Source organism: Rhinolophus ferrumequinum, chromosome 6 (assembly GCF_004115265.2).
Source record: "Rhinolophus ferrumequinum isolate MPI-CBG mRhiFer1 chromosome 6, mRhiFer1_v1.p, whole genome shotgun sequence".
NCBI lineage: Eukaryota > Metazoa > Chordata > Mammalia > Chiroptera > Rhinolophidae > Rhinolophus > Rhinolophus ferrumequinum.
In genome coordinates this window covers 57056777-57071312 of record NC_046289.1, presented here as the reverse complement: position 1 = coordinate 57071312, position 14536 = coordinate 57056777, and the positions used below count along the sequence as shown (strand labels likewise).

Below are 14536 nucleotides of genomic sequence, written 5' to 3'. Positions count from 1 at the left end.
AACCACAATGAAATGTCATCTCATACCATTCAGGATGGCTGTTATCAAAATGTCAACAAGTAACAAGTGTTGGTGAACATGTGGAGAAAAGGGAACCCTTGTGCACTGTTGGTGGGAGTGTAAATTGATGCAGCTACTATGGAAAACAGCATGGCAATTCCTCAGAAAACTAAGAATAGAAATGCCATACGAAGTAATTCCACTTCTGGGTATTTATCCAAAGAAAATGAAAACACTAATTTGAAAACATATGCATCCCCATGTTCACTGCAGCATTATTTATAATAGCCAAGAACTGGAAGCAACCTAGTTGTTCATCAGTAGATGAATGGATAAAGAAAATGTGATACACACACACACACACACACACACACACACACACACACACACAAACATTACTTAGCAGTAAAAAATAATGAAATCCTGCACTTAGTGACAGCATGGATGGACCTAGAGGGTATTACGCTAAATGAAATAAATCAGACAGAGACAGACAAATACCACATGATTTCACCTACATGTGGAATTTCAAAAATATATGAAAACAAATGTACAAACAAAACAAAAACATATTCATGGAAAAAAAGTACTGATGGTTGTCAGAGGGGAGGGGGTTGGAGGGATGGATGGAAAAGGTAAAGGGGAATATAAAATCAATAATGGTGTAATAACTTTGCATGATCACAAATGGTTACTAGATTTAGTGTGGTGATCACATGGTAAGATATATAAATGTCAAATCACTATGTTGTACACCTGAAACTAATATAACACTGTATGTCAACTATACTTTAAAAAATAAAAAAAAATTTAGTGTAGAGTTAAATGTACATAGAATTGGAGAATGAAATGGAGGAAATTACTCTAAATGCAGTAGTGTGAAAAACTGAATGAAAAGATTCAGTATATCCCTAGTAAACATTCTAGAAAACAAGAATAGAGTATTGGACCAAGACAGTATTAAAAGTGATAATGACTGAAAATGATTAATGAAAAATATGAACCTTCAAATTTAGGAAATTCAACAAACCAAGGACAAATACAAATAATATTACAACAAAAGAGAGAAAAAAATCTTAAAAGCAACCAGAAAGAAAAGGTTTCCCCAAAAGAATGACAACCTGATGGTACTTTTCCATTGCAGCCATAGAAATCAGAAATAATAAAACAGCTTCAAAATGATGATAGAAAATAACATAATGAAAAATTTGGTTTCTAGCTAAATTATTCAAGAATCAAAGTGAACTAAAGACTTCTTCAATCAAAGACTGTCAGATGTGCAGATAACAAATCCTCACTGAAAAGTCTACTGAAATAAGTCCCACACAAGTAAATGAAATTGAATACAGATGAAAGAAGTGATACATAAAACAGAATGGTTAATAAAAAAATTGGGTAATATGGCCATTTTAACTATGTTGATTCTTCCAATCCATGGAAGGCGGGTGGAGGTTCCTCAAAAAATTAAGAATAGAATTACCATGTGACCCAGCAATCCCTCTCCTGGGTATCTACCAAAAAAAATCTGAAAACATTTATCCGTAAAGATATATGTGCTCCATTGTTCATTGCAGCTTTATTTACGGTGGCCAAGACATGGAAACAACCAAAGTGTCCTTTGATAGATGATTGGATAAAGAAGATGTGGTATATATACACAATGGAATACTATTCTGCCATAAGAAAAAATGAAATAGTGTCATTTGCGACAACATGGATGGATCTTGAGATCATTATGCTAAGCAAAATAAATCAGAAAAAGTCGAGAACCATATGATTTCACAGATATATGGGATATAAAATTGAAAACAACAAAGGAAGAAGACAAAGAAAAACTCATAGGCACAGACAACAGTTTAGTGGTTACCAGAGGGTAAGGGGGGAGGGGAGTGGTAGATGAGGGTAAAGGGGGTCAAACATATGGGGATGGAAGTGGAACTGACTCTGGGTGGTGAACACACAATGTGATATATAGATGATGTATTACAGAATTGTACACCTGAAACATGTAACGTTACTAACCATTGTCACCCCAATAAACTTTAATTAAAAAAAAATTGGTAAAGATCCTGATACATCTAAACCAACAAGAACTGTATAAAACTCTGCTAAATTGTGTCTACTTTGGAGGTAACTGTATATGTAAAAACATTAAAACCAAAATGCTGGAAAATAATAATAGTAGTTAGGTCATCAAAATTACAGTGTCTAAGATCCTTCCATTTCTTTGAGAGGAGCGGGTAGGCTTTAAATCAAGTATGGAAGCTGAGGTTTTAAGGGTAATTCCAAAAGAATCTAAATAAAATGTGTAACCTCAGAAGTTGTAGAGGGAAAATAAAACTATCAATTTAGTAGTAGGCAGGACAAAAAGGGGAAAATGACTAGAGAACCAAATTAACATAAAGTACAGACGATGACAATAGAAACAAATCCAAATTTATTACCAGTTGAAATACAGGGAAATGTACTAAATTAAAATAAATAAATAAATAAATAAATAAATAAATAAATAAATAAATAAATAAATAAGAAATGTACTAAACTTACTAGACAGAGATAGGCAGAATTTTAAAAATCCAGTTCTATATTCTATACTATCATTCAGAACTGAGAAAGGTTGAATTGGAAAAGATACAGTGGGTAGATACTACCAGAAGAAAGCTGGAGTAGATATATAAACAGTTAAAGTGGACTTAAAGACAAAAAGCATAATAAATGATACAGAGTCACTTTATAATAAGAAGGGGTTTAAGACACCAAAAACTTTACAATTGTGAAGTGCTATGCACCTAATAAAATAGATTTGTTTGAAAAATTGACAACTTCAGGGAAATTTTGACAAGTCTACCATCATAATGGTATATATTTATTATATGCCATTATATTAGATATATATTATTATAATATATTTATCTAACATAATAAATAGTGACCAAATTGTATTTATCCCAGCAATGCAAGAGTAGTAAAATTAGAATATCTATAAATGTAATTGAGCATATTAACAGATTAAAAAGGGTTCAGGAAGCCATAGCATCTCAGTTATTGTGGAACAAAAGATTTAATAAAATTCAGTACCTTCACAAACATGCACAAAACTGTTAGCAAGCTAAAATAGAAGGAAGTATCCATAACCTGATAAAAGTATAGCTACTAAAAACTTATAGCAAGCATCATTATTATTCCCTTTAAAATCAAGAAAAAAATTTTCAACACAGTTCTATCAACTATCAATTAGTCAAATTAAAAAAATAGTAGGGATGGCTTTAAGCAATACGAGCTTAATTTCCATGACATAAAGAACCTAGCTCCTAATATAGAAATACACCAGTCTCAGCAAATGTAAAAGAATTATTTGCATACAGATAATAATCTTTGAACACAATACGTATAATAAAATTGGCAGTCAATACAAACAGATATTCCCCCAAATTCCCATACTTTTGGATATTTAAAAAAGAAAACACTTCTAAGTAATTTTTATAGCAAATAATATATCATAATGTAAATTATAAAAACTTAGAAATAAACAGTAATGAAAATACTATATCAAAACATGGGATGCAGTCATGTCTGAGATTGTCTTTAAAATAATATTGCAGGGAAGGGAGTGGGTTAGTATTACATATGAGTTGGTAGATCATCTGTAAAGCTGGGCTATGGATGCATGAAGGTTCATTATTCTGTCTTCTCTACTTTATACATGTTTGATATGCTTTATAATTCAAAGTGTGGTAGGTAGTGAAAGTGGTATCTAGAGAGACATTTCTAGTTTTAAAAGCTTATATTTGAAAAGGACTGAATGTTAATGTGCTAAGCACCCAATTTAAAACATAAGAGAATAAACCTGAAGAAAGTAGAGGGAAAGAGACAATAAAAACCAATGAAGCAGAAATCAAAGAGGTAATAAGGAGGATTAAAAAGCCAAAATGTGGTCCTTTGAAAAGACTTAAATAATACAGACGTTAATAATGACTGGTCAAGAAAAACAGATTCAAGGCAATGGTAAGTAAATAAAATTAGATACGAAAATAAAGTGTTATAGCTACAGATCCAGCATAAAATTAAAATCATTTTTAATACACTGAAAAAGTTTTGCCAGCAAACTGAAAACTTTCACAATTGAGAAACACCCAGACCACCACAATAAAGCAAGTCATAATTGTTTTGCTGGTGGAGGGTCTTGCCTTCAATTTGTAAAAAAAGAAGCAACACCTGTGAAGCGCACTAAAGCGAAGTGCAATAAAATGGGGTATGCCTGTAGTTTAAAATCTTCCCCCAAAGGCAACAGCAGACCTAGATGGGTTTACAGGTGAGTTCTATCAATCCTTCAAGAAACTTTTCCTTAACAAATTACACAAATTTCTGTAGAAGAGGAAAAGCTCCTTTAACTCATGAGTTCAGTAGATAAAGACAGTTATGAGGCAGAAAAGCACAGATCACTCTAATTCAAGAAGACAGCAAAAATGTTAAAATGTAGTAAACCAACTCCAACAAAATATATCTAAGATAATAAATAATAACCAAATCGTATTATCCTAGCAATGCAAGGGTAATAAAATTAGAAAATCTATAAATATAATTGACCATATAAACAGATTAAAAGGGGTTCAAGGGAGCCATAGATCTCAATTATTGTGGGGAAAAAAGATTTAATAAAATTTAACAGCTTTACAAAAACGCACAAAAACTATTAGCAAAACCAGAATAGAAGTACTCATAACCTGATAAAGTGTTGCTACTAAAAGCTTACAGCAAGCATCATGTGATTCTCAATTATTCCCTTTAAAATCAAGGGGAAAAAAAGGGTACTCACTCAAGACGGTGATTAGTCGAATCCTGGGCTCACGTCCTCCCAGGAAAACACGGAAAAACCCACTGGGCTCGTTTGCGTTCACGTTCACGAGACCCACAAGGCTATGAGGCTCTTAAAGTGCTAGTGAGCTCCACTCACCTGGCCCACGGCTCAGCGGGAAGGCAGCTGACATTATTTGAATGAGGTTCATTTCCCAATTTTACAGCATTGGCCTGAGTGGAAGGCATCTAATTTAGTGCACATCTAAGGGCCTGCTGGCTGGGGGCCGCCATCTTTACACTCTCTGTGCCTCGCTGTAGCCAGCAGGTACCTCCCAGCTCCCTACCTCTGCTTAGGCCCCATTTACACACTCTCCCTGTGCTTTAGTCCAGCCAATGGGTGCCGTCTGCAGTGCTTTCCTTCTGCCACGCTCCAGAGTACCAGTTATCTCCCAAAGGGGAAGACGGGAGTTTTTGTTTTTATTGCGGCAACACTGGTTCATTACATAAGTTTCAGGGGTGCAGCATTACCATTCGACATCTGTATGCTCTGCATGGTACCACCAAGTCTGGGTCCCGTCTGTCACTATACAATTGACCCCCTTTACTCATTTTCCCGCCTCTCCACCCTCTTCCCCTCTGGTAACTACCAATCTGTTGTCTTCTTCTGTGATTCTGTTTTTGTTTCATTTGTTTTGTTTCACTTGTTTTTTATATTTTACATATGAGTGATGTGATATATGGTATTTGTCTTTCTGCTGACTTATTTCCCTTAGTATTATACCCTCGAGGTCCATCCATGTTGTCACAAATGTCAAAAGATTCCCTCCTTTTTTTTGGCTGAGTAGTGTACGTGTGTGTGTTTTTCACATTTTTTTAACTCATTCATCCATTGATAGACACTTAGGTTGGTTCCATATCTTGGCTATTATAAATAATGCTGCAATGAACACAGGGGTGCATATATCTTTTTGAATTAGTGTTTCATATTCTTCAGATAAATATCCAGAAGTGGAATAGCTGGATCATATGGCAGTTCTATTCTTAATTTTTTGAGGAATATCCACACTATTTTCTATTGTGGCTGTACTAATTTATATTCCCACCAACAATGCACAAGGGTTCCTTTTCCTCTGTATCCTATCCAACGCTTATTTCTTGTCTGTTTGATGATAGCCATTTTAGCACATACGAGGTGATATCTCACTGTGGTTTTAATTTTCATTTCCCTAATAATTAGTGATGTTGAAAATCTTTTCATGTGCCCATTGGCCATTTGTAGGTCTTTGGAGAAATGTCTATTCAGATCCTGAGCCCATTTTTTAATCAGGTTCCTTGTTTTGTTGTTGTTGTTGTTGAGTTGTATGAATTCTTTATATATTGTATATTAATCCCTATCAAATGTATGATTTATAAATATCTTTTCCCATTCAGTAGGCAGCCCTTTCCTTTTGCTGATGGTTTCCTTTGCTGTCCAGAAGCATTTTTTAGTTTGATGTAGTCTCATTTGTTTATTTTTGCTTTTGTTTCCCTTGCTGTTATTCAAATCCACAAAACATCACTACGACTAATGTCAAGCATCTTACTACTGCCTACGTTCTCTTCTATGTATTTTATGGTTTTAGGTCTTATGTTCAAGTCTTTAATCCATTTTGAGTTAATTCTTGTGTGTGGTGTAAGATAAACATCGAGTTTCAATCTTTTGCACGTGGCTGTCCAGTTTTCCCAACACCATTTATTGAAGAGACTTTCTCCATTGTAGGTTTTTGGCTCCTTTGTTGTAAATTAGTTGTCCATATATATGTCGGTTTATTTCTGGGCTCTCATTTCTGTTCCATTGATCTGTGTGTCTGTCTGCCAGTATAACACTACTTTGGTTACTATAGCTTTGTAATATAGTTTGAAATCAGGGAGTGTGATACTTCCTGCTTTGTTCTCTTTTTCTCAGGATTGCTTTGGCTTTCAGGGTCTTTTGCGGTTGCATGGAAATTTTAGAACTTTTTGTTCTATTCCTGTAAAAAATGCCATTGGGATATTGATAGGGATTGCATTTAATCTGCAGATTGCTTTAGGTAACGGACATTTTAACAATGTTATTTCTTCTAATCCATGAGCACAGAATATCTTAATATTCCTTTGTGTCTTCTTCAGTTTCTTTCAACAATGTCTTAGTCTTCATTATATAGATCTTTTACCTACTTAGTTAAATTTATTCCTAGGTATTTTATTCTTTTTGTTACAGTTGTAAATGGGATGGTTTTCTTAATTTCTCTTTTTGATAGTTTGTTGTTAATGTACAGAAACACAACAGATTTTTGTATATTGATTTTGTACTCTTTAACTTTACTGTATTCATTTATTATTTCTAATAGTTTTTTGATGGATTCTTTAGGGTTGTCTATATATAAAATCATGTCATCCACAATTATGACAGATTTACTTCTTTCTTTCCAATTTGGATGCCTTTTATTTCTTTTTATTGCCTGATTGCTTTGCCTAAGACTTCCAATACTATGTTGGATAAAAGTTGCAAGAGTGGGCATCCTTATCTTGTTCCTGATCTTAGAGAAAAAGCTTTCATTTTTCACTGTTGAGTATGTTAGCTGTGGGTTTTATGGCCTTTATTATGTTGAGGTACTTCTATGTCCATTTTATTGAGAATTTTTATTATAAATGGATATCGAAACATTTCAAATGCTTTTTGTGCATCTATTGAAATATTAAGATTTTTATCCTTCATTTTGTTAATGTGATATATCACGTTGATTGATTTGTGGATGTTGTACCATCCTTGCAGCCCTGGAATAAATCCCATTTGATCATGGTTTATGATCCTTTTAATGTACTGTTGTATTCAGCTGGCTAATATTTTGTTGAGAATTTTTGGATCTGTGTTCATCAGAGATATTGGCCTATAATTTTCTGTGTTTGTGTTGTCCTGTTTTTGGTATTAGGGTAATATTGGCCTCGTGAAATGAATTAGGAAGTGTTTCCTCTTCAATTTTTTGGAAGAGCTTGAGAAGGATAGATATTAAATCTTCTTTGAATGCAGAGGGGAGCTTTTACATGGGTTTGGTGCCCTAATATTTGTGGATGCCACCCAGGGGACACCCCTTGATAGTCTGGCTCTGGTGGCTATGAGGCCTTGTGTTCTTGGGTCCCACAAGACTGTCACAATTGGAGAGACAGCTCTTTGGCAGACTACCATCCCCAGGGAATGGCACAGATACAGTCTGAAACACATCCGCAGTATTTCTATGAAAGAAGCCTGTTTGCTTGTCCAAAAGTTTCAGCCTGAGGGACAGGCTTCCAGTTTGGCACACAACTGGGGGCCATTGGAGGTGCCCTCAGGGAATATAGGCCACTGGATGCCATCTTTGTGCTCTCCCTCTGCCTTGCTCCAGCTCAACAGTTTCTCCCAAAAAGGAAATGATACCTTTGTCTGGTGCCTCAATTTTTGCAGCTCCTGCCAGGGAAAACCTCTACATTGCCTGGCTCTGGTGGCCAGGGGAGCTTGTGTTCTTGGGTCTCACAGGATAGTGACAATTGGAGAGACAGTTCTTTGCAGGCTACCACCCCCAAGGCAGAGTGAAACACACCCTGCCTTTCTGTGAAAGAGGCCTATTTGCTGGTTTTGGATCTTCAGCTTAAGGGGCAGGTTTCAGGTTTGGCACACAACTAGGGGCCAGAGGTGCTCTCAGGGATGTAAGCTGGTGAACACCATCTTTGCTCTTTCCCTCTGCCTTGTTACTGCTACTGGTATCTCTCATAAAGGACCTTATATACATGTCTGGAGTCCCAATTCTTGTGACTGCCACCCAGGGGACAACTCCAGATTACTGGCTGTGGTGGCCAGCAGGGCTTACGCTTGCAGTCTCACAGGAATGTGTATAATTGCATACTTTTAAGGTGCTGCCTGGTGGTCTGGCTTCCAGTCAGATCAGCCAGATCAGAATCTAGGTGCTAACTGAGATCCTACCCTTTGGCACACTGACAGGTCTTGTAACACCTTCAACTACTAGGAGCCATTTAAAAAAATAACCTGCTTGGACAATCATAAAAGTTTGAAACACATCCAAGAACTAGGGCAGACTTGAATGATAAGGTTTATCTTCTACACAAGGCCATTCCTTCAAAATTGTAAGAGATGACTTTTTTATCTAATGCATAGATACCATTACAGAGAGTCAAGCAAAATGAAGAAACAAAGGAATATGTTCCAAATGAAAAAATAAGATAAAACCTCAGGAAAAAACCTTACTGAAATGGAGATAAGAAATTTACCCGACAAAGAGTTCAAAGTAATGGTCACAAACATGTTCCCTGAGTCTATATTTGATACAGTAGAGAAGAGGATGTCACTCTAGATTTCCAAATAGGGGAGAGAAGGAAAACTATATTTGAGGGCCAGAAAAATTAGAAAGAAGAAGTCATTTGTAAATAAGGGAAAAGAAAAAGTAAAAAGGGATCATTTTAATTTTGAAGGTATACTTCTGAGAGATGTTAAAGAGGAAGACCAATAGGATTAACATTTTATAATATATGAATTTGGCAATAAGCTGAATAGGCAAATTAAACTCAGTGTATCAGAGGACTCTAGTGAAATTATACCTGGCCCTGGTGGGATCCTTGCACATCTGACATAGACACAACTGGACCTCTAGATTTGAGCTGAAATCGTGTGTTCTGAAGGATCACTGATGTAGAACAGAAACTCAGAAAATGGCTGGGTGCTTTGGGATGATTGATGTTGTAGGAATTTCTGGATGATTCGGTCTGAATTATACCCCATGCTTTCCTTCAAGAATCCTCAGTGATGACAGGTCACATAGAGCCAAAGGGAACGCCCAGAGTTTCCTCAGGACAGGATGTCTACAGGCAGTGAGTCTGTGACTATTATGTATCTAGTGTTTGGGGGTTTTGGCCATAGAGTGGCTCATGATTATTTAACATAAAACTATTGGAACCAATTTCTGCTGCCTCTAGAGGACAATTTGCAAGCAGCAAAGATAGTGGCAGAGTGAGCAAAGGGTGGCTGGAGTTCCAGCTGTTCCTCTTAAGGGGCCCAATCATGGACTTACTCATGGATGAACTCACTGTCTCAGAGCTCCAGCCCTGGGGCAGCAGCTCAAAATGTACCAGGGACATATGGGGAGGAACTGAGTTGTCTGGCTTCATGGTGAGAGACGGAGGGCAGCTTTCTTCGAGACAAAAGTGCCGGCAGAATCCATTGTTTGTTTGTTGAGCCCTCCTCGCTGCCAGTATGCAGGTACAGGCAGGTGCCATATCTGAGTCTCCATCAACATGGCTAACACCGCTCACCCTGCCTTCATGATTCCCTGAGACCTAGCCCTACTGAACTTTCAGGCCTACCCAAGTTGCTCCCACAGGCTTTTCCATACAAATGGCTGGTCTTGGCTCATACTGTGTACTTTCCTAAAACCTCTCAAAGGTTCACAAACTTCATAATAGCAGCATCTGGCCTCAGACTGCCCTGAACCCCTTGCTAAGTAGCCCTAAGCTGGCATTAGTGGCAGCCGACCTCAGTTAGCACCTTAGCCATTCCCAGTCACTTCCAAGCCCAGGACAAGTGGCAACCATCTGTAGGTCACTTTGTAGCTCATACCAAGTGCTCCCAGTCAGGGCACAGGCAGTGGTTGACCTTGGTGTGCACCAGAGCACCTCCCAAGAGTCCCCAGAACTAATATACCCAGTGATCAGCTTCAAACCACACAAGACGTCAGAAGGGACTGGCAAGGAATATTCAAAGTGATGAAAAGTAAGGATCTACAATGGAGATTACTCAGCAAAGCTATTATTTAGAATTGAAGGAGAGATAAAGAGACCTTCCCAAACAAGAAAAAGCTAAAGGAGTTCATCAACACTAAACCAGTATTACAAGAAATGTTAAAGGGACATCTTTAAGAAAAAGAAAAAGAAAAAAAAAAAGATAAAAAATATGAATTATAAAATGTAATAACTACTTATCTTTGAACAATTACTTTCAGTGTAAGTTAATTAAATGCTCCAATCAAAAGACATAGGGTGGCTGAATGGATAAGAAAACAAGACTCATAGATATGCTGCCTACAAGAAAGAGACTCACTTCAGATTGAAAAATACACAGACTGAAACTAAAGGGATAGGAAAAGATATTTCATAAAAATGGAAACAAAACAAAACAAAAAAATCCGAGGGAGCAATACTTATACCAGATAAAATAGTCTTTAAACCAAAGGCTCTAACAAGAGACAAAGAAGGACCCAGTAATTTTACTTCTGGATATCTATCCAAAGCAATTGAAAACACTAATTCAAAAAGACATACGCATTCATATCTTCATTTTAGCATGATTTATAATAGCCAAGATATGGAAGCAATCTAAGTGTCCATCAATAGATGAATAGATAAAGAAATTGTGGTACATATATACAATGGGACATTATTCAGCCAAAAAGAGAATAAAATCTTACCATTTGCAACGACATGTATGGACTTAGAGGGTATTATGCCCCCTAAGAATAAGTCAGACAAAGAAAGACAAATACATGATTTCACTTACATGTGGAATTTTAAAAACAAAATAAACGAACAACCAAACAAACACATAGATACAAAGAACATTTTGATGGTTGCCACATGGGAGGTGGGTTGGGGAGATGGATGAAAAAGGAGAAGGGATGTAATAAGTATGTATGGTGTCAGATGAATAATAAAATGAATAAGTGAGTGTTAGATGAGTACTAGATTTATTGGAGTGATCACTTCATAAGGTATATAAATGTCTAATCACTATGTTGTACACTTGAAATTAATATATTAGGTTGGTGCAAAAGTAATTGCAGTTTACAAGGTTAAAAAAATTGCAAAAAGTGCAATTACTTTTGCACCAACCTAATAATATTGTATTTGAAAAATAATAAAATTGAAAAATAAAAAAATTATTTGAAAACCACAACAGAAAAGGAACGTCTAAGAGAAGTCAGGGAAAGAGAAGGAGTAGGTATTTAAGCAGATAATTCTACAGTTTTCTTTAAATTTGTGTTATTTTAAATAGTTGTATTTTACTCACCACCACTGCACAGAGATTATATTTAGGATGTTTCCGAAAAATTGGACAAATATAAGGAGTGAGATCCAAGTTAGTGAGTGGGTAATGAATATCTGTTCTCAGTTTCCTTTTCATTACACCCCAAATGTCAAACCTGGAGAGATAATAAATGTGTGAAATATAAAGTAAGTTTGTGAATCACTCATGAATGAAGTCCATATACTTTAATCAATTAAAAGGAAAGTTAAAAATAACTTCTTGGAAAGATTATTTGGTGCAGACCTATACCTAAAATTTTTTTTTGTCATCTGCACATATTTAGAGTCTGCACATATCCACCGGTCTCACCAAAACTGAGAATGGAGTGGGCCAGGAGCTTGAGTCAGGGTGTGAGACAGTGTAAAGTCAATCAGGTGGGAGAAAAAGAAAGGGATATCACTCATATGGGGAGTCTAAAGAACAGAATAAACAAACAAACAAAAGAGAAACAGACTCATAGATACAGAGAACAAACCGATACTTGCTAGATGGGAGAGGTGTTGGGAGGATAGGTGAGAAAGATGAAGGGATTAAGAAGTACAAATTAGTAGTTACAAAATAGTCATGGGGATGTGAAATACAGTATGGCGAATATAGTCAATAATGTTGTAAAAAGTATGTGTGGTGTCAGATAGGTGCTAGATTTACTGAGGGATCACTTCTTAAGCTATATAAATGCCTAACCTTTGCTGTGTACCCCTGAAACTAATATAAAATATTAGGCTGGTGCAAAAGTAATTGCGGTTTAAAAGGTTAAAAAAAATTGCAAAAACTGCAATTATGTTTGCACCAACCTAATAACACTGAATGTCAACTATAATACATATATCAATCATAGGATATAAAGTACAACAGAGAGGATATAATCAATGGTATTGTGATAGCTATGTATAGTGTTAGATGGGTAGTAGACTTGTTGGGGTTATCACTTTGTAAGGTGTGTAAATGTCTAAATCCGTATGCTGTTTTGGACACCTGAAACTAATAATAGAAAAAAAGAAAAGAGAAAGGGATAAAGCCAGAAGCAGCATCAGAGGTGTAAAAACCACACTGATACTTTCTGGAGACTTCACTCCAGCTAATCCTGTTCACTCTAACCCAGCTGACTCTGCTTTCCCTATCTTGGTTTCAGCACACGTTGTTTCGGCAGTGTCCTGTTTTCTAGCCCTGAGGTTTTAATATATCTGTAATAAGATAAACTTTTGTGAAGCTCTTGTTACATTCTCTAGTTGTTATTAGATCAACTCAGCTCATATCAGTACCACCGTAGGGCTTCTTTAAAAATAAGTTATGTTCCTTTTGGAAAAAATGGATAATTTAGATCTGGGGTGGGGAAATTACTGGATGAGCTTGAGATATTCTTATGCCAGGAAGCAGGAAACCTTGTTTGCAAAAACTAAAGGAATACCATATGACCCAGCAATCCCATGCCTAGGTATCATCTCAAAAGAAATGAAGACTTATATCCACATACAAACTTATATGCTAATGTTTATTGCAGCTATATTAGTATCTGCCCAAACTAGAAACAACCCAAAATGTTCACCAACTGGTGAATGGATAAACAATCATAAGTACATTCATAAGATGGAACACTACACAACAATAAAAAGGAAGGAACCACTACTACATGCCACAACATGAATTAATCTCAGAAACATTATGCTAAGTGAAAGAAGCCAACCATTCCAGAAAAGGCCAAACTATAAGGATGAAAATCAGATCAGATGTTTCTAAAAGCTGTGTGTGGGAGAAAGGATTGATTATAAAGGAGCATGAGAAAATTTTTTTGGGTGATGGAAACAGTCCTATGTTGGCTGTGATGGTTACATGACTGTGTGCCATTTTTCAAAATTGATCCAACTATTCACCTAAAAAGGATAAATTTCATACAAGGATAAATGTGTATATATGTATATAAAATATACATATATACATGTATATAACATATACATGTATATAAAATATATACATTATATATAAGTATATGAGTATATATAATATACTTATATTAAAGTATAAGTCATACTTTAATAAACTAACTAACCAATGGGGTCAGAGGAGCACGCTTGAAGGTGCTTCCACTGGCCAATTTTGAACAATTTGAACATCAAGAACAATGATGATAGTAATGAATATTAAATATATTATGTTTAAAAATATCCATGGGTCCAGAGAGATACTAATTACAGAAGGGAAACTATACCTTTAAATGCTGAGATCTTACATTCACTTTAACTATGGGATGAAACAACATGACCGACAGTGGGACAAACTTTTATTATGTGCCTCCGGATGTAATATGATGACAAGTACATAACGTTACCTACGCCGGATTCTTGTTTAAAAAGTTTAGCTTCAATCTAACCATAGGGAAACAATTAGATAAATCCAGAACAGGTACATAATCTAAACAATGGACTCCTCCAAGGCTCAATATGAGAAAAAAGTGTTTAAATATATAAAAAGGGGGTAATTTTTTTCTAGGTTAAAAGAGACTAAAGAGACAGCCAAATTCAATCCACGACCTTTGATTGGAAAAAAGTTATGAAAGATATTTTCAGGATAGGGGAATTTAGATATGGATTGTATTTTAAGTAATATAAAATTATTGTTAAATTTCCTAGGCATGGTAATGTTGTGATTTTGTAG

General features: G+C 35.8%; 1 protein-coding gene across 1 annotated transcript in view; it reads right to left on the bottom strand.

The window, feature by feature from the left end:
- The window catches only part of USP50 (ubiquitin specific peptidase 50), a 32254-nt gene that overhangs the window by 11212 nt on the left and 6506 nt on the right, over positions 1-14536 (bottom strand). Inside the window, exon 6 of the mRNA XM_033108659.1 lies at positions 11867-11999. Coding sequence (XP_032964550.1) covers positions 11867-11999 — 133 coding nt within the window. The remainder of the gene's footprint in view (positions 1-11866; positions 12000-14536) is intronic.